This window comes from Sander vitreus, chromosome 8 (genome assembly GCF_031162955.1).
Source record: "Sander vitreus isolate 19-12246 chromosome 8, sanVit1, whole genome shotgun sequence".
NCBI classification, from domain to species: domain Eukaryota; kingdom Metazoa; phylum Chordata; class Actinopteri; order Perciformes; family Percidae; genus Sander; species Sander vitreus.
This window is the reverse complement of record NC_135862.1, coordinates 26451083-26472038: the sequence shown is the minus strand read 5'-3', so window position 1 is coordinate 26472038 and position 20956 is coordinate 26451083. Positions and strand designations below refer to the sequence as shown.

Genomic DNA, 20956 nt, shown 5'->3' with positions numbered 1-20956 from the left:
CCACACTGGTATGGTAATTTGTGGTATGCTTGGGGTTCCTGTTTTCTTGTTAATCAATAGATATTTTGTGTTTTAATAACTTATTAATGGCCACCGCCCAGTTACAGCTGCAGAGCACCCGCCTCACACTAAACTCCTAAAACATCCTACATGCCAGGTTTCTGCTCACCGCTCTGTCAGCTGAGGAGTTTGTACTGACGTCTGGTTAAAAAGTACTTTAGCGAACTTTGCTAACATTCAGCACCAGTGCAGATTAAGGCATGGATACCCGGCCCGGCCGGGTTTGGACAGATATTTCAAAATGAGGGTCGGGTTTGGGTCAGGCTCGGTCACATTAGCGCGATAAGGCATTTGTTGTAAAATGGTGCTGTGGCTCCTTTAAGAGAGCTCAGTGCGTGCGTAAAGTGAGCAGAAGAGAGATAGAGAAAGAGGAAGCAGACGTGTAGATGCGACCGAGCAGAGTTGGTGTGAGTAGGGAGGTCTGGGCACTGGTGAGATAGATGGATAGATGGAAAGAGATCATTTACACATACTACCAACATTACTGTTGAATACCGGCAACTAAGTATGGTAATACAAGCTGTGGCCAAAGAGTGTGTGGTTTAATTTTATCAGTATTTCCCCTTTACCGTACCGGATTGTTTTCCTGTTAGTTAGCAGAGTAAAAACTATTTTACAGCATTAACAATAAGCTAATACCCAAAGGAACAAATTACGTCTCCTCCAGTTAACCTCTCAGATATACAGTATGTAACTGCAGCTGCACTGAGCCACTTGGATCATCATCCTGACATGTTTTTCAGCCAGTCCGATACCTTCAGTTGCTTCTCGTCCTTGATCCTCTGTTCCTTAGCATTGGCGATGAGGATGAAGATCGGCCCGGACCTATCTTCATCATCCTTCTGGCTTTTGGCTGCAGGCTTCTTACCAGCTGCACCCTGAGAGGGAGGAAACATCACAGTGTGAGGGAGAGTGAGTGAACCAATGTGGTCTGTCCGTGGATGTGTACTTAGGATCGTGTGTAATTAAGTTTACTCATGGGATTTTTGGGTCTGATTTGGATAACATAATAATAATAATAATAATAATAATAATAATAGCTGCGTGTAGGTGACAGAGTAGAAACAGGAGACAAAGGGGTGTTATGCTGAAAAGATCTCAGTGCAGGTTAACACATAAAACAGAGTGTAGAAACACTGACGTGACACCATTCCCAAACATGAGACGCACGTTTAGAAACACACATTCGTGCAGTGGAAACCTTCAAGTGACCTCTCGGTTTGTGCTTCATTTCTGTGAGCATGCATGTACTTTTTTGACTTGTCTCATGTCAGCACATTTTTAAATGTTAAAAGCCTAAAAAAAAAAAAAACACAGATTTAGGCTCCGATTTCACCCAACAACTGCATGCCCATGTGCATCGATTAAACAGTTGTACATGTTCAGTGACAGTATTAGTGATTAGAGAGACACAGGATTAGACTGAGCCAAGATCCGACTGGGTCAAGGCAGAGAAAAGCTGGACAGGGTTTAACATCTGTCAGGCTAACAAGTGTCCGCTGAGAAACTCTGACCACGGCTGCGCTACTTGTGTACTCTAGAGCCCACAGCTGGCTTTAATAAGTAGCAGCATAGTAGAGATGAAGTGTAAAGACATTCTGGACTGAGTTTCATTACAAGGACACCTGCAACACATCTACCTGTTGACTGCTAGCAGCAGCCTTCCCTTTGCTGGGGAGCTTTTTACTAGCATTACTGTCCTTGTCCTTGGAGGAAGGGGCAGGTTCCTCGGGAGGGGAGGAAGGCTGGTTGAGTAGAAAAACCACATTTTAATTTCACTGTCATGAGATGACCAAATGGTGTGCATAGACAAAAAGGAAAATAATGTCAAATGTTCATGCCTGATATTGCACAACCACTTACAGGAGTGACATCAACGGAAGTGCAAATGGTGAATGTGTGACTATGTATACAAAAAAAAGGTACATATACTCTCTTAAGTTTCTAAAAAAACTTTAACCGGTGGGGTCAGACTGGACTGGACGGAATACGTCTCTCTCCTTTCATTGTTGAAGTAAATGGGGAGCAAAATCTGGTCTGATCGCACCCTAAATCCAGTTCTACTTAGGCTAGACTGCCATTAAAACATTTATTAGGCAGTACAAAGAGTAACAATATCAAAACTTCTCGGTTCCTCTGTGCACACTGCATAACAAAAACGGATGTTGATCCAGAAAGACACACCTTCTTTCCGGCCACTCCTCCCCGGACCTTCTTAACTTCAGGTTTATTGTCAACAACGTCCTCACTAGCTGGCTGCCTGGAGGCTGCAGAGGAGAGGAGATGCATGTGTCAAATTTTCTCAAGTGTAGGAATACAATGTCTTCAAAAAATTACTGCGGAGACCATCGAAACAGTCAACATCACACTTACTGCATTTGCATCGTTTTGTTGCATTGTAAATGGCTGCATTTATATGGCGCTTTACCATTTGGCTCTCATTCACCTATTCACACACAAAGTCACGCACTAAGCTACCACGCAAGGCACTGGCTCTACCAACAGGAGCAATTTGGCGTTCAGAGGTTTGCCCATGTGAACAGGAGGAGCCATGAATAAAGGTACGGTCAGTCACCAGCAGCTGAATATAAGACACTTGCGAATGTAACCTGAATGTTTTGTACATTGATCTTTTCAAATGAAAAATAGCCAGGTCAGATTAAAGGATGGGTTCTCTTTTGTTGAAGTTTAGTGATTACAGTTATTCTGCCAAATGGGAACCAGATCCAAAATGTCATTAGCTATCAGACCCAGACCTACTTTATATTATGTGTAAAACTACCACACAGTAGCACATCTGTCTTAATGTGAAAGCGTGACTGGAATAATTTGTCTAAAAATCAATCAATCATTCTAAAGTCATACAAACCTGAAGCAGCTCTGCTTGGCTCTGCAGAGCCTTTTCCCCCTCCAGTTTTGGCCGGAGGAGCAGGTTTAGCTGGCATCACAGCTCTGGCCTTTTCCAACATAGCTAACACCTGATCCTTAGAGGCAGACTGCAGGGAGATGGGGAGAGAGGGGCATTAATTATTGCGGACAAGACAGCTATGAATCACAGCCTGGGGTCAGGCATCGAAAATGTCTATTAAAATGTATGTGCTCTTTGCTAGCCAAAAGCACAATATAAATATCGGTTCAGTACTTTGAGTTTCCCAGCCGCCTTTTCCATCTTGTCGTAGCCCAGGTGCATCATGAAGGTAGGCAGGGCATCCTGAGCTTTCTTCCTCACATCTCCGTTTCGGTCCTCCAGACAGGCATAGAGATGAGGGACACACAGCATCAGGTCCCCAGGGACTGTCCTCAGGGTCGGCAGCTTCTCTGCTAACCAGCCTAGGAGCTGTGTGACGAAGAGAGAGCGTTATGGCAAAACACGTGTCTCCGATTTGTATTGTGTACTATGATTTGGCTCAGGAATGTGCATGGCTCTTTTCTGAATAAGCGGAATGCCACATTTTCCACCATGAACAAGACAGTGAAGAGTATATGCATCTCTGTGTACCTCCTGTCTTAGGAAAGGATTCTCTTTTTTGAGCTCCTCTGACAGGTCTTCTCCTTCCAGCCACTCCTTCATCCCAGTCTGCTCCACCCAGGCCTGGAGAGTGGTCATGGCAGCCGCCCTTACATTAGGCTGCAGAGGAACAGAGAGGCATGTCCATCATCACCACACAGTCAGGGACGTGACAGTGTCTCCAGAGCAACACGTTTCCAGCTTCTCTTGCCTCTTCAGATTTATTGTACTCTTTTCATCATATACAGTATGTACATTTTCAAAACGCATATCACAATAGTTATTCGATTTTTAAGATGGACATCTTCCTTTGATTTATTCTGTATCCGTATGCTCCACCTGTGCCGTATATTTCTCATTTATAAGTGTAAAATTGCTGTCATTTAGTGTTGTTCTGCCATATTTAACGCCCCCCCACACTTTGTTTTTTGGATCTTAGTGTTTCTTTCTTCAAACTCAATTTGAAACTTTCCTGTAACTTCACGAAATGATTGGCGCAAAGTATTGTAAAAAAATGATCAAAAAAGGTGTTTGTAAGGGCTCGTTTCGGTGGTAAGGGCTCGATTGCAGATACGACATTGCCATTGCTGTTGAACGGGGAAAGATGTGTGCGTTACTGTGGGTGTTTGTGTTTCTGATGCGAGTGTATGTGTCCAGTACCTTGCTGTCTCCCAGTACAGTGACAATAGGGATTCCAAGTGCCTTAACATGCTGCTTCAGTCCAGGTCCCATGGCTGTAGACAACTGCTGCAGGAGAGTCAGGGCCTGCTGGACCTGGAAAGCACAAACATAAAGGTCATTTTAAATTACATTTTAATATCCTATTACTAGAGATGGTCCGATACCATTTTTTGCTTCCCGATACCGATTCTGATACCTGAACTTGCGTATCGGCCGATACCGAGTACCGATCCGATACCAGTGTGTCATATATTTTATTATGTTTTAACAACTGTATACTACTATCCCTGTATGGTTGTGATAGGATTTCTATATCTTTGTTGTCGGTCTGGCTCAGGTTAAACTCTTTGTGAAACATGAACGCCACAGAACGTTCTTTTATTATCCAGTTTGACAGTCAGTTATAACAGAAAAAGAACATAAATAAACTACTTTAACGTAGATTTTCTTTAGGGCTTTATAACGTGGTATCGGATCGGTGCATTAACTCCAGTACTTCCTGATACCGATACCAGTGTTTTAGGCAGTATCGGAGCCGATAACGATACTGGTATCGGTATCGATACCAGTATACCGATACTGGTATCGGAACATCACTACGGAACATCACTATCGGAACATCACTACCTATTACTGTGCAAAGTAGTTCTTAAATCCTTCTGTAGAGTAGAACCACCACAATCACTTTGGCTTTGCTCCAGTTTTGACTTGCCAATTCAGAGCGCTGCTATTTTGCTACTTTCAACTTCACGGTTATCTAAACCTAAAATTTGACAGTTTGACCATGTAGCATTTATGCGTAGCAAAATCATTTCAAATAGGATAAGATAAAGCAAAAACTAATATAGGTTTACAGAAATGTCAATATTATGTTTTACTCAGTTGTTGTGGACTCATCTAAACAAAGCTAATGGGGAAAACCAATCGAGGTTTCAAAGTAACTGCATGTGAAAATGGTAGTAAAAAGAGTCTCAACCAAATGAAAGTGAAAGTGAAATGTAAGTGACAATATGTTGAATTAAGGCCTTTCATTTCAACTGTCTACATACGTTTCATGTTAAACAAAACTGTGCTGGTTAAAAGTAATTTGCGGTGCAGTGACAGCCAGTTACGGTACGTAACGTCATCTTAGACCTCACAATGGCTTGTGTTTCTCACTCCCGCCAAGTTATCGTTCATAAGATGTGACATGAGTGACACATGCGGGTAGGCCAAGGCGAGAAGAGGGAGATTAGCTAACGTTAGCCAACATACACATTCACAGGGAGGTGAATAACATTAGGATCATCAGACGTTTCCTTAAAAATAAAGATTGTTCACGACTCTCGCATTTCGGGTCCGAGTTGAGTCTGAACTCTTTTATAAGTCAAGTCGGAAGTCACTGTGTGTAAGTTAGGGCTGTTGGAACGAATGCCGAAATTCAAATATAATTTGAATAGTAAAAAAATCAATAGGCTACTATTCGAATGCTGAAATTACTATTCGAAGGTGACTTTTTATATATATATATAAATTTTTATATATAACAACAATACGTTACAATCTGCCGTGCCCTGCCACACGTGAAAGAGGACAACAAACATGTCAACCGCTGCTGTGCCGTTCATCAGAAGCTTTGGCTTTCAAAACTTCAGACAACAGACAAGGCCTAAACAAAAGAAGCACTGAATGCAAAATATGGGGGGGGTGCGCTCATAAAAGTTAACATTTAGAGACTGACATTCCCTGATGGGTATTTTTATGAACGATATAGATTTTCAGCAGAGGGAAAAAAATGCCTCGGAACACACCAAAGTGACGAGACGTAATATGCCCAAAAAATGTTAACCGGCAGCTGATTGGACGAACGCGTCACATGGGTCTGGCTGCTGCTTCCGGATTTTGGATTTTTCAACCGGCCATTAATGGCGACTCATTCAGAATACGATCTCATATTGTACTAAAACAGTTCACCGAAACATGTTTCTGAAAACATTTTAAGTAGGCCATGCAGTTGTTGAGTCTGTCTTCATTTCAGATCAACAAAGGTCAGTTTAAAAGATTTGTCAGATTTTGAGAGGCTTAGTCACGCTCATCCCGCTTGCCATTTCCGGGTGAGTCCCGACTGCCCTGTCTCCGACTGAGCGCGTCAGGTCGGCCAAAATGAAGGCCGACAGCTCCTCCAACGGACAACGGCACGGAACACACCGAACAGACTCGAATCACTGACCTCGCCAGACTGTCCAACTGCCGATTATCGGCCCGGTGTGTAACTGCCATTACTAACCAGGATCTTATTGGAGTCGCCGAGTCGTCCTTTCAGGGCCATAGGCAGGTCTCCGATGTTGGCGGTGATGAACTTGGCCTCTGAGATGATGGCTGCAGCCTCGTCCAGACCCTCCTTCCTGATTTTCCAGTTCTTATCCCCAATTTTAGACACCAGATCAGATGTAATTTTGTCACTAAAAGCCAGGAGGGAAGAGAGACATACGAGGGAGTGAAAACAGGTACTATATTTCAGCAAGCAAAATAAACAGTGTCTTCCAACTTGAGTAAAACAAACAGAAAATGTTAATGTACATATACTCGGTGGGTAGTACAAATGGCATAACAAACTCAGTTATTGTAATAGACCAGCTTAAATAAGCACCGAGCACTTGAGAACCACGTTACTAAGGATTTCTTTGTTGAAATGTTTTTATGCGTAACTATCTTAGGTGCAAGTGTACTAATAGTGGCGTCACCATAGACTAAAATAATAAATGTAGCATCAGTGACGTCACCCATTGGTTTGTGGACTACCATTTTGAAGCCTCGAGTTTGACAACTTGGCCGTTGCGGTTTTTTGAAACCAACCGGACGTGACGATTGCTTGGAGCTGGGGAGGATGACGCCAAGCCAGTGTTGCCTATGGTAGCAATGACCCTGCACTAAGCTAAACGCTAAAGAGAAGGAAAAAAAAGTTGCTGATTTTCAACCGGCTGAAGTTACCCACCCAGCAGAGTTTTGCCGAAGGGTAAACACAGACATCCGGCTACTTGCGTCATTTATCGAAGTTTAATCTTGTTTTATCTGAGAGGCTGTGTCCTACACGGTCACTGTTTGGTTACCCGATATCTGTTCTGGGCAGTAGGTCCATGATGTCCTGTCCTCCTCCTCCTCCTCCTCCTCCTCCCCCATCTTCTTCCGGCTCCTCTCCTTCATCACCCTCCTCCACAGCCCCTGACTTCTTGGTAAATCTTATTGGAGCTGGTGGAGACTGGCCCTGCATCTGTGCGGGAGATACACATACAAATAGGTCTTATTTTCCTTTGTCGTGTCTCATTTACATGCACATTGTTGTCAGGATAACCAACTGGTAAGTGTTGTGGAATTCCCATCTTATGAACTCATGCTATGTAAGTTGAGACAATGGTACCCAGGTGGCATTCAGGTCAGTGTCCAACATAACCTCATAAACTTTCCAGGCAGAGGAATACTTCAACTTTGTGCCTCCATAGGGAGGCGTAGCAGCTGTGTGATAAGACCGTGCTGTTCACCCCGCCAAGGCCACAGAGAAAGTAAACACATAACACATTTTGTCTGTGCTGAGATATTTGAGTGCCCGCAATATCTGTGTTTACCTTAAAAGGTTCAGCTAAACTTAATGCCTCAAGCATGAGCTCATGCCTCCAGCATGAACGGATACACCTTCAGAAGTTGGAATGGCACCCACACTGTACTGTGTGCTCCTAAATTCTCGTCAACTGGGAATTCATTAAATGCTCCAGTGTAATGCATCAAAATCTCTCGAATCATCTTCACATATGTGAAATGAGTTGTGCTGCTCCTGAGTTTTTCCCTTAACAGTAAGGTCGTTCTTTTTTTTTTTGCAATTCTCTTTACAAAGTGTGTGTGTGTGTGTGTGTGTGTGTCTTGTACTCTGTGATCCACCCAGAAAGTCCTTACCTTCTCAAACTCAGCATCTATCTGTGAGAGGAGAGCAGGCTTCTCATCTTCAAAGAACATGCGAAGAGGCGCTCCCATGTAGAGGTACATGACTCCCAGCAGGGTGATGGCAGACGTCCGAACAGCAGGGTTAGTCGCTCCCAGAGCGGTTTTCACATTGTTGATGAAACCCTTCACATTGATACTGGAGAGAGGGGAGGTCAAAGGTCAACAAATACCCTTTGTGAAGGTGTAGTAACACATTTTGTCTGTTTTCATGGCCAGAACACTTTCAAATGTTATAATTTAAAAGAAAAAAAAAGAAAAGAAAAGATCTGAATTGTTTAAAAATGCAAGTTATTATAAAAAAAAAAATACACTTTTTCAATGGTTTGACATAATAATGAGCATCAAAATATGAGCTGTAATTCACCCAGCAAAGCCAAATTCCCTCATGGCATTAGCCAGCCAGTTGAGAGTCTCTGCCTGGTTTTTGGGGTTCTTCTGTGCAAACGCCATAGACACAACCTAAGAAAAAAAAACAAAAAAAAACAAACACAAACCGTGTAAATATAGCAATCCATCATCATGAACATCTACCGGCCCGTTGATCACTCTTACATAAATTGTATTTTCAAAGTTCTAGTTTGGCAACTTAAGCAAAAAAGATTACGTTTTTTTTCTGTCCGGAGAAATCGGCCACAAACCTGTTCTGCAGTCCACGGCAGTGAGCAAGCCTCTCCAATAGCAGTCAATCCCTCTTTGGCCTTTCCACCACATTTGATGTCTCCGACCTTATCCACCAAGCCATCCAAAACCACGAAGGCTGATGTCTTTGAAAACTGTCCTCTCTGAGCTACAAGGGCAACAATGTGTAGCTTCATCTGCATCACCTACACAGGAGAGACGGCATTAGAATGGGAACATCCCAATCGCTAATTGACGGTTCCTTGCTAATATGTAGACAATACCTCGATGATAGGAGTAAAGAGTGATTTATGGTTCTGCGGAGGCTCCACGCAGAGCTTTCGCTGTAGCCTACGTAGGTGGCCTGAAGTATACTTGGGCGTTGGCGTCAATCTCTTTAAGAGAATAGTAGGGACGGCATGTGTGTGTGCGTGGGGAGCGTGTGGTTGAGTGAGTGATGGCGATTGGCTTCGGAGCAAATAGCGACTCTAGAGTCATAGTGAGAGAAACAAAGTGTCTCCCTTGTGTTTTCTGACCACGGTGGGAAATCTGTAGCAGGGAAAGTTAACCCTCTACTTTATTTCATGTTTATGGAGAAGGAGAACCCGGAAATGAGTAGGGGGAAATGCAACGCTACCAAGCCACGGCCGAGCGACGTGCGTCGCAGCAACGTGTAGGTAAATTTTTAGAGAGGCGCACGTCAGGCTACACCGTAGGGTCTGAGTCTCCACGTACCAACGTACGTAGCCACGGCGAAGATTTAACACAGAACCATAAATCAGGCTTTAGACACTATCTGTCCATGTACACCTACAAATGGGCTGTTCTTAAGCAAGCCAACAAGATAATACCTGGCCCATCCCATGAGACTGGCAAACAGCTTCACTCCCCAGGCTGTCAGGAAGCTCAACACCCTCCCCTCTGCCCCCAAGAACTCTGGACTCTGAACCCCCCCCCCCCTATCAAGACATTCAGGAACTCTTCCTTTTATATTGCACATTTCAATATCTTTAGTTTTCTCTACCGTTTGATTTTGCACTTTAGAATGTATTACTGTATTGTACATATTACTTATCTTATTTGTGTATATATATATATATATAAAAAATACTTGTTGTACATGTCCTAATTGCACCGTGGGTCGGAGAGAAATGCATTTTCAAGCATTTAAGCTACTGTAACAGAGATGGTTACCTGGAAGTTAGTCTCCTTCCAGCCCGGTTTCTTTGCCAACATCCTGACTAAGGCCTGGCAGGGCATCTCCACCTTATCCATGGTCTCCACAGCCTAGAAGCACACATGAATCCATACATTAATAATCCTAGAGGTGCAACGATGAATTGATTAGTTGTCAACTATTAAATTAATTGGCAACTCTTTTGGTTATCGATTAATCGTTTGAGTCATTTTTTTATTTAAAAAAAATAGGATTTCTCTGATTCCAACTTGTTAAATGTGAATATCTTCTAGTTTCTTCTCTCCTTTGTGACAGTAAACTGAATTTCTTTGAGTTTTGGACAAAACAAGACATTTGAGGACGTCATCTTAGGCTTTGGGAAACACTGATCCACATTTTTCAACATGTTTTGACATTTTTATAGATTAAACAACTAAATCGAGAAAATAATCGACAGATTAATCGACTATGAAAATAATCGTTAGTTGCAGCCCTATACAACACATCAGCCGTTTCCATGGCTCCAACAGACTTCAATATGCAATGTAGAGTTTTTAATATTTCACACAGAAAACAGATTACTGATATGGGTTCAATCAATGTGTTTCATCAAACATGTATACATACATGACATGCTTATTTTCATTATTGATTGATATGCCAATTATTTTCTCAAACACTTTAGCTATGCCTATTACAATATCTGACAGTCCATGGTGATGCATTAAAATTTTCGTTTTGTTCGACCAAAAGTCTAAAACCCAAAAGATATTCAGTTTACGGTCATATGACAAGTAAAGCAAGAAAAGCATCACATTTGAGAAGCTGTAGCCAGAAAACATTTGGCATTTTTGCTTGGGAAATAAACAGTTTATGGATTATCAAAATAGTTGCAGATTAATTTTTCTGTCAATCGACTATTCATTCAATCGATTAATCGTTGCAGCTCTAGAACCAATACATCAATTTCTGTCTTGTGAGGACGATTGCTGGTGCATGACAGGCACCATATTTTTTATGCAAACAGATAAAAATGTATGAAATAGTTGGTCATGAATGAACGCAGTCACCAAGGAAGAAACTTTACCCTCTGGAACTCCTCCATACTAGCCAGTCTCTCCTTCCAGTTGGAAGAGTCCAGCAGCTGTACACAGGAGGCAGGAAGTACACCTGCTGCACGCTCCTCACACACCTCAACCTGACAACACACAGACACTTTAAGTAATCAGAAAAAGAGCCCGACCGATAAAGAATTTTTAAGGCCGATACAAATATTTCTCTCTCTCTCTCTCTTCAACAGAACAGAGGAACATCAAAATATATTAAAGTTCTGATAAATAAAATGTATAAAAATACAAATTTAAGATATGAAGTACATTGAACAAAAAGACAATAACAAAAAAAATCTGATTGTTGCCAACAGGGACGTTGTATAGCGCCCTCTGGTGGACAAGCTATGCAACGCCAAAGCTCAGAACATGGTTGAACCCAGCCAGCGTTCCTCAAGGCTCGGTGCTTGGACCAATTCTATTCTCCTTATATATGCTTCCTCTAGGCAATATCATTAGGAAACACTGAATTAACTTTCACTGCTACGCAGACGACACCCAATTATATCTGTCAATTAAGCCAGACGAAAGCGGTCAGTTAGCTAAACTTCAAGCGTGCATTAAAGATATAAAATCCTGGATGACCTACAATTTTCTGATGTTAAACTCCAACAAAACTGAAGTTATTGTCCTGGGACCCAAGCACCTCCGGACTTCATTATCTAAAGATATAGCTACCTTAGATGGCATTGCCCTGGCCTACACCACTACTGTCAGAAATCTAGGAGTTATTTTTGATCAGGACTTATCCTTTGACGCCCACTTAAAACAAACGTCAAGAACAGCCTTTTTCCATCTTCGTAACATTGCCAAAATCAGGAACATCCTATCTAAAAACAATGCTGAAAAACTAGTCCATGCATTCGTTACTTCCAGGCTGGACTACTGTAATTCTTTCCTATCAGGATGCTCAAATAAGTCCCTTAGGACTCTCCAGCTGATCCAGAATGCTGCAGCACGTGTTCTGACAAGAACTAAGAAAAGAGACCATATTTCCCCTGTACTAGCTTCTCTGCATTGGCTTCCTGTGTACTTCGCTCCCAGAACTCAGAGCTACTAGTGGTTTCTAGAGTCTCTAAAAGTAGAATGGGAGCCAGAGCCTTCAACTACCAGGCTCCACTCCTGTGGAACCAGCTCCCAGTCTGGGTTCGGGGGGCAGACACCGTCACCACATTTAAGAATAAACTGAAAACCCTCCTCTTTGATAAAGCTTATAGTTAGGGACGTGGCTCATAATCAGTCGCTCCGGATCTCATCTCTCCCGGCGGCCTCCCAGGATACTGCGCCATGGGACTCAGCCGCCTGCCAACGTCCATCTTCTTGCTCGACACCGGTTATCCTTGCCGGAGTCGGAACCGGCCGATGCGGTTCGCCGGGCTCGCCCCCCTTCAACGCTGACTGACCAGCCGTCGTCACAGAAGAGAATTGCTACTGCGCGGCGAAAGCTTCTGAGGGATGCAGTAGTCAGACGGTCCGGTGGCCTACACTGCCTGGATCGGCCAAACGATAACATCCTCAAAAACAATCTCCCCAAACGAACGCTTATAGTTAGGGAGTGAAGAGTTGCAGCGTATGTCAGGGCAGGGTGTATAGCTACAGACACAGCACCCCAGCTTCCCTCTGCTTCTCCTCATAGTCATCAGATCTACCTATCATATAATCAATAATATAGTGAGAGTAGAGGGAGGCAGGAAGTACAGCCCGTTCCGGCAGGGGAGAGTTCAAGCCCGACCCGGCACCTCTCTTTAGCCTGCCTCTCTTAGTTATGCTATTATAACTCTAGACTGCTGGGGAATTTCCTTCCTCCCTATGACACAATGAGCTGCTCTTTCATCTCTCTTTTCATTTGTTCCTTTTATGTGCATTCTTCTCCCAGAAATGCTTGTTACTAACCTAGCTCTGGGGAGTTTACTCCCCGGAGTCCTTATGTTTCTTCTTCACCCAGAAAATCGCCTTGGATTAGGGTGGCACCAAGACCTGGGTCTTGGGTGCAGCTGTCGCTAGGGACCTGCTACACCCTGCTACGCTCTCCAATTCCCTGCAGTGTGCGGCTGCATCCTACCGCGTCCACCCATGCTCTGCTGTGCCACATTACACCCCGTAACGCCCTGCTGTGCCCTACTATGACATTAACTACTACGACTACCATTGTAGTCACTGTTCCATTATCTTTATTGTAACTATTACTACCACTGTTCATCACACCCCCAACCGGCACCGTCAGACACCGCCTACCAAGAGTCTGGGTCTGTCCGAGGTTTCTTCCCGAAAGGGAGTTTTTTCTCACCACTGTCGCAATAGCTACCACTAATGCTTGCTCTTGAGGGAATTATTGTAATTGTTGGGGCTTTGTAAATTACAGAGTGTGGTCTAGACCTACTCTATCTGTAAAGTGTCTCGAGATAACTCTTATGATTTGATACTATAAATAAAACTGAATTGAAGGGTGTTTCGTCCGTTTATTAATTTTTTTTTAATATTCAATTATCAGAATCATTTGTCATTATCAATGATTCTGATGAATGAATATTTAAAAATTTTAAAACATTTTCTTTAATCAGCCATTATAAATGCCGATAGCTGGGAAAATGCCTAATATCGGCCTGCCGATATATCGGTCGGGCTCTAATCAGAAATTCCAGCAGCAACATACTAATAATGCTTAAACCCTTTGAGAGCAAAAGTCAGTGTACTCATCACAACAGACCCTTTTCACAGCAGACATCTTGACTTGTCAAAACCAGGAAAAGCACAGGTGTGAATATAAACATTGGCTCAATTTTATTCGTAGTATCCCAGTAAGCCATACAAGTTTGCGAGCATTAGAATTTTGTACCAAAACCCTTAACAACCAGTGTCTACTGGGCTGAATAGCAACGCATATTTCGGTGCCACTTAAATGCCTGCGTTGCTCTCTGGTGCTCCGAAGCAGACATCAGAGGCAACAGAAGCATCGCTGCATGTGATGCTAGTTAACATTACACTTTGCAGCAGGTACAGTAACATTAGCCTACCGTTAGCTAGTAGCTGGCTTAAATACGGTTAAAATGCTGACAGCTAAACGGTGTAAATTGTGGCTGTATTTCACTGGAAATGATTCCAACACTGGGCCGTCCAACAGTCTGCAGCTAAAGACACAGAGTAACTGCAATTTGAAACACTGGTGGTGCTCTCAGAGTTGTCGGGAGCAACAACACAGACGGGACCTAATGGTAGAAAAGAATGCTGGTGGTGCATTCAATGGTATTGTAAAATACCATTTTGTCTTACTGCAATTGACTGGTGAAATAAATTTGTCATAAGAATTTTAAATAAATCATTTAAATTTGACCATATGGCCTTAGCAATAAACACCATTTCGAAAGTATAATTTTAGGACCGGTATTGGAAAAAACCCAAACGATACCCAACCCTAGCGAGCATGCACAATAGAGCCCTTTAGCTCACCTAAATGGCATTCAGCCATCATTAATACTAATTCCACCTATGATTTTCCTGCTTTGACAAGCTAAATTGCTAAAAATTAAACACACATCAGAAACCTTGGTTTAGTTGTGGTTTTAGACCTACATTTTAAGAGCAACGACAACGACTTTGACTTCATATTTGAAACCACCTAGGAATTCAGATTCAGCTTGTTAGCGACAAAGACAGTTATAGAGGTACTCATAGCACTAGATGAAAAGTGAACAGTGACAAAAAAAAAATGCTGACCTCTGTTTATACTATAAGTAAGCCTCTAAAAGGCTGGAAGTCAAATACAACCATGCATTATATGCCAAGGTGAGCACATTTTCCCACTGGTTAATAAACTTGTGACATCTTGGGTTTAAAATTATAAAAATAATAGGCACTTTTGTTTTGACACAAAATCCTCCACCATCGTCTTGTCGGTACAGTCTCAGCTTTTAGTTGATAATTGGAGCGTCTGTTGTCCGACTAATTATTGATAACACACATTGCATTTTAATAATAATAAACAAATAAGGTAATGTAATACCCGACCACCTTGTAACACTGGAAACACCGGCTGGCACAAGCATGCACATACCCACAGTGAGTGGTCTCGTGTAGCTTCATGCATAAAACATGGCATTTAACAATTCAGTTAGCTGGTATTTCACTTTTGTAAGAGAAAATGTTTAAAAAGGATGACTATATTCTCTTTGGACTAACATCTTGAGTAAACGAAAAACGTAAAGTAGAGATGCAGCGGTTAACTGATTTCACTATTAACCGCGTTTTAAAACGTTGCGGTTAATTAATCGTAAAGGCTCCACTATACCGAGTGTTAACTGACTGCAAGTTATGTGTAGCAGTGTGTGTAGTTCTTATTAAACCTCCTTGACAACATAAATGTTCGCGTTTCTGCGCACAAGTCGATTAGACGCCGGTCCGGTCAACACGAGTAGCGACTGTCAGAGTGATGTACAACGGCGTCCCGAGGTGGTATAACTTACTACTGCGATTTTTTTTTTTTTTTTTTTTAACTGTGACATAAAGTTAGCAAACACCAGAAAAACGCAGAGCCAGACCCTGACTCACAACAGCAGCAGCTGCAACAGGAATTCAACCCAAGTTGGTAAGCTTGCTAGCGAATTTGTTAATTAACCTTGTTTGTTAGCTTGTTACGTTACCAGTTAGCTAACGTCAATTTTTGTTTAATGTTAACGTTACAGTTAACAGCTAACGTTACGAGTCAGAAGCCGACGTTTGCATTTACAGTGAGTGCACTGATAATAACGTTACATTAAGAGGCAAAACTCCGCAACAGCTCAAACATGTCACTGACGTTACCACTAAACGTCACTTACTTACTCCTTTTCATCCCCTATGGGACATAAAGCTGCAAAGAGATCTCTCAATCGCATTTATTCCTTGGCAACATGCTGCGAATCTCCCTGCGACAGGTGCATATTGTCTAGCAGCTCGTCCAACTTTCAGAAACGCCAGCTAGCAGGGCCGTTTCTAGCCCAAAAAGGGCCAACTTCTTCTCAAGGACAGCACTGTCTTTGTTTGTGGTGTGACTGATTCACCTCTAGTCTCTAATCTTTTCAGACGAATTTAAATAAAAAGGCTGATGATTGATCATATGATCATTTTCAAAACTGTTACTGTGTTATTTCTGTTTCAAAAGGCAGCAATAAATAACACATTCAAATCTACAGTGTTTCGGGATTTTTTATATTAGTAGTGAAATGAATTAATGCATAATCGTGAAACACCGTGATTATTTTTCAGACTATAATCATACCAACAAAATATATAATTGTTGCATCCCTAGAGTAAACCTTCCAAACAACACTAGTTGGAAACAATGTTTCTCACCTCTTTTTAGAAAGAGTATTTTTTTTTTTTTATAGATGTTAGAAAAGGGGCTGGCGGTTGTCTTAGGCCGGCTACACACCGGCTGTGTCGCATGAGCGTGTCCGCTGCGTGGCGTGTCCGTTTATATTTCGGCTCCCATGTTAACAGGTTAGAGCTTACACACTGCCTGCGTGACATGCACGTCTCAAGCCGTGCCGAAAACGCGCGCATGCTAGAAATAGAACCGACGCCTATTTTTCACGCGACACGCAAGCGTGTTGGAAGCGTTTCCAGGCAAAATAGAATAGGAAAAGATGTTATATATATATATATATATATATATATATATATATATATATATATATATATATATATATATATATATATATATGTCATTTTGACATGAATACATATTAATAAATGACATGTTGATGTTTGAAAGTCTCTAGGTCTTGATATAAATGCACACATTTTGACAAAAGCTTCAACTGTAAGGTAAATGTATGCACACAGACTTACCGAGAGTTCAGTCTCTGTGAATTCTTTACTCTCAGGGGTCTTCTTGGTTTTTCCAGCAACTGCACAGGTTGGTTTGCCTTTCTTAGATGGACCTGCTGACGACTGCAGAAGAGAGAAAAGAAAAGAGACACAAAACCCTGTCAAGTACAACTGAAGACACTTACAGTGGCAATCCCGAAGATTTTCATTTAAAAACATTTGTTAAGTCATTATTCACAAATGAGGTGACACAAGGGTGATTGTGTCTATGGCCCACTGATTAAAAAGTATTATATGAGGTATTACGAACTGTTTGTGTGTGGCGACAAACCCAGAAAACATACTGTATTAAGTTACTGCAAACCAAACATTTCCGACTGCTGCAATTTTTGACTGCACATCAATTTTAAATATTGCAGGGAGTATTGGAACAAGAAGGAGCAGCCACCAAGTTCTTTAAGGTCATACCATTCATAACTAGGGGCGTCACGATTCTCCAAATCCTCGATTCGTTAATGCAACTACTTTTTTTCCCAGGTAAAAAGTAGTGGAACGCGCTACTACTGAAAAGTTGGTAACGAAAAGTAGTTCCTTTTTTAATTCGGCACAACGTTACTTTTCCCAGGGACAGATTTGACAGCGACGCCGCCTTCTCAGCTGCGTGCTCACAAGCTCCACACGGGACGTGACAGAGGCTGGTAGCAGAGCAATCATGGCAAGCGAGAAGCAGCCAAAGCTAACTTTTGAGAGCGTTTTAAGCTTCGTCGGCTTTTTGCTGGACGGCGCTCTGAGCCAGGCAGACACAAAGCTGACAACCTCACAGATGGACGCGGTGGAGATGGCCTCATACATACACGCAGCGGACCGCTGTGGACTTGTGTCGGTTGCACGGACACGCATTTCCAGAAAAGATGCTGCATGTGTCTACGACAATGCACGGACCATCGTGGCTGCGCGACCAGTGCAAGTTGATACAGACATTACATAGTATACACTAACACTATGTAACGCCGATGACCTGCATTCAACCCACGCTGGACTCGTTCATAATGAATCAGCCGTCACTCTGTGAGTAGAGAATCCAGCCTGCAGTGTAGTTCAGACACTTCACTGATAAACCAGAGATTGGCTTTATAGTCAAAGAAAGTTTTTGTGTAATTAACTTCCGTCTCTGCCAGAGACGCCTGCTTTTAAAAGTAACGTAAAAGTAACGAGTAAAGTAAAAAGTTACTTTCCATAGGGGGTAACTAAGTAAAGTAACGGATTACTTTAAGAAGTAACGAGTAAACACTACTTTTTAAAAGTAACTTCCCCAACACTAGTCACAGCGCATTGCATTTCCGACACGTCACTCTGTTTACATTCATCTTCCACCACGAGCACACGGCGACAAACACAACTCAACAGACAACTCTGTAATGAAACATTATCTAACAAGTGTAGTTAGTGAAGCGGCTCGGTTGTAAAGGCCAACGGTGCTCGGTTAGCACAATGACATCATGTTAGAAAGCACAGCCGAAACGATTTGTCAAAAAATAAAGTAGCAAAAGTGTTAGCCACGATGCTAAGGGCATTGATAGCTAAACCAAACGGTGCCGTCACTGCTATTTTAGTGATTTATTAGCAAACCTGTACAGCTGCCATGTTAGTCGTACTGCCATTAATTCGAAGTTCGAGATTGTGACTTTATTTCGGTCAATTTTGAATTAAAATCAAAATTGTGACACTCTTATTCATAACATTGAGGTGGAACCAGGTGACAAATTATTTTTGATTCATTTTAGTTTTCTATATGGGCATTGCTCTTAGCATACCTTGCCGGCAGCACCAGTTTGGGTCTTCCTGGGTGGGGCAGAGGATTTGGGTGGAGCTTCAGCAGGGGGAGGAGCTTTAGCAGCTGGCTTCTTTTCCCCTCCTCCTCCTGCACCCTTCTTCCCTCCAGCGAGCTCCACTTTATCAGCTGACTCCTTTATCTGTCGCCATAACAAACAAAAAAAGGACAGTGGTAAGCAGTCAACTACAATAAAAGCGGGAGCGTTCTCCTGGTCTGAATGCTACTGCTCCTTACCTTATCCAGTTTGAGTTTATCCAAATCAGACAGGAAAGGGTTCACAGCTTTCTCTCCCACCACTTTCATGGCCGTCCCCAAAGCTTCAAAGGCAGCATCACGCACCTCTGGAGCGGAGTCATTCACTTGCTGAAATGGTTAAAAGAGAAAAAAGGTACAGGTAGGCTTTTAAAAGATGACATTTGAAATGGTGTTAAGCCCCCGGTACTGTATGCTGTGCTTGCAGGTAGCAACAACGCATTCTCTCACACGTTATTCATATTAGTGTTTCCCTAGTCTATATCCTTGACGTTCCACTTCCGGGATTGCGCCGGTGCTGCAGGAAATTCCACCGGGTGAGTGTATTTTTGTCGATGTCCGTTTCCTTCCGCTTCCTTTGTGTTGGAATTTTAAACTCCGGTGGATTTATGAGGACTATGTTCAACTGCTCCTCAGATCTCTGCAGGAGCAAATGAGACAGCTAGCTATGTCTGTCAAAGTTCCCTCTCGCACAACTATTTTACAGCGGCTCCGTGCGGAGCTTAGCGCGGACCCATGACGATTGCGATTAGTTTAAAGAAATGCCAACAAACCAGAGCACGTTTTTCTCCCATTCCCTGAACCCCCACGGGACGGACGATGAATTGATTTAATTAATAATAACTGAATTAAAAATACATACATACATAACATTGTAATGCTAACAACCCGTATTCTTTATGGTAAATGCCATAAAATGTTAAATAATAATAATAATAATAATAATAATAATAATGATGTTGCAAAATAAGATGTTAAGAGTATATACAAAATATGGAATGAAATATGGAAAAATATTCAAAAATAAAAAATAAAAATAAATCACTAAATTGTGAGGGATATTACTTTATTCTTTGATTTTGAGTTGCAGGAAAGAAAAAGACCTGACAATTACGGATACATTTCAGTTAAGTACAAGTCGACTACAGACTCAAAATCAAGCATTTTCCCTGTATCAATTTAGAAAATACCCAAAATGTCCCATGTTTAATTTTCCTACAAAGTCTTAGAAGCTTTTATTTAAATAATCCCATTGACTAGGCCTGGGCGCTATATATCGATACATTTTCAAACGAGATACGGAATTAGAGAATAACGTCTATATTGATATAGTCCGATGTCGCGTTACATAAGCCATTTCTTCTGTAAAGCCGTGTCTGTGATTGCATCGCTCCTCTCGCGCTCTCAACTTGTGCAACTCCGCCCCCCCACTCGCTCACAGGCTCTCCTGGAACAGGACTCAGCGCAACAGTTGCCTACAGTTTTAATTGTTATTTGCAAAGCTGTATATTTTGTTAAGCAGGAGAGGAAAACCTGTAATTGTACCAGCGTTTCTGCTGGCAACGTTCTGCGGCCGCACACGGCGAAAAAGAACAGTAGTTACTGGATGCATCTTTAACTTCAGTTGTATGAGTAAGAGCGAGCTTGAGAGATGTGACCCATGACCAGATTATAACAGTTCTTAAAAAATGCAAAGCAGTGACTATACAGACATTTCATACACAAGACGGGCAACGCCGGTGACCTGCCAATGTGCATTTTACCCACGCTGGTCTCGTCCATGAGTCAGCCACCATTCTGTTAAAGAATCCAGTCTGTAGTGTAGTTTATACACATTACTGATACACCAGAGAATTGTACAGCAACAATCGGCTTAGAATTCTCAGAGAAGGCCTTTTATTTAATATAGGTTATTTATTTTAGATACATTTTTTATTTACACATGTTGCAGCCATATACATTTTCAACAGGAAAGGAAACCCTGTCTGTTTTAATAAAAATGCTTGTTACATCTCACATCTGTCTTTGACTTAACGCTGAACCTTTAGCCCACTTTGTTGAAAATACCAAGGTATTTATCACGTATCTCCATTCAGCCGAAAAACACAGATATGATTTTTGGTCCATATCGGCCAGCCCTACCATTGACCGAAGCT

The 20956-nt window shown here is 42.1% G+C and overlaps 1 protein-coding gene across 2 annotated transcripts in view; it reads right to left on the bottom strand.

Annotated features, from left to right (window-relative positions):
• Nucleotides 1-20956, bottom strand: part of ckap5 (cytoskeleton associated protein 5) — a 52884-nt gene that overhangs the window by 17595 nt on the left and 14333 nt on the right. Inside the window, exons 12-28 of one of the 2 annotated variants that reach the window (XM_078257683.1) lie at nucleotides 19002-19130; nucleotides 18748-18906; nucleotides 16955-17056; nucleotides 11107-11217; nucleotides 10037-10129; nucleotides 8863-9048; nucleotides 8589-8683; nucleotides 8177-8360; nucleotides 7339-7499; nucleotides 6516-6690; nucleotides 4229-4342; nucleotides 3560-3688; nucleotides 3203-3397; nucleotides 2930-3056; nucleotides 2245-2327; nucleotides 1701-1805; nucleotides 816-938 (exon numbers count right to left, since the gene is read on the bottom strand). In XM_078257683.1, coding sequence (XP_078113809.1) covers nucleotides 816-938; nucleotides 1701-1805; nucleotides 2245-2327; nucleotides 2930-3056; nucleotides 3203-3397; nucleotides 3560-3688; nucleotides 4229-4342; nucleotides 6516-6690; nucleotides 7339-7499; nucleotides 8177-8360; nucleotides 8589-8683; nucleotides 8863-9048; nucleotides 10037-10129; nucleotides 11107-11217; nucleotides 16955-17056; nucleotides 18748-18906; nucleotides 19002-19130 — 2271 coding nt within the window. The remainder of the gene's footprint in view (nucleotides 1-815; nucleotides 939-1700; nucleotides 1806-2244; nucleotides 2328-2929; nucleotides 3057-3202; nucleotides 3398-3559; nucleotides 3689-4228; nucleotides 4343-6515; nucleotides 6691-7338; nucleotides 7500-8176; nucleotides 8361-8588; nucleotides 8684-8862; nucleotides 9049-10036; nucleotides 10130-11106; nucleotides 11218-16954; nucleotides 17057-18747; nucleotides 18907-19001; nucleotides 19131-20956) is intronic. The other variant, XM_078257684.1, reaches the window with a different exon arrangement.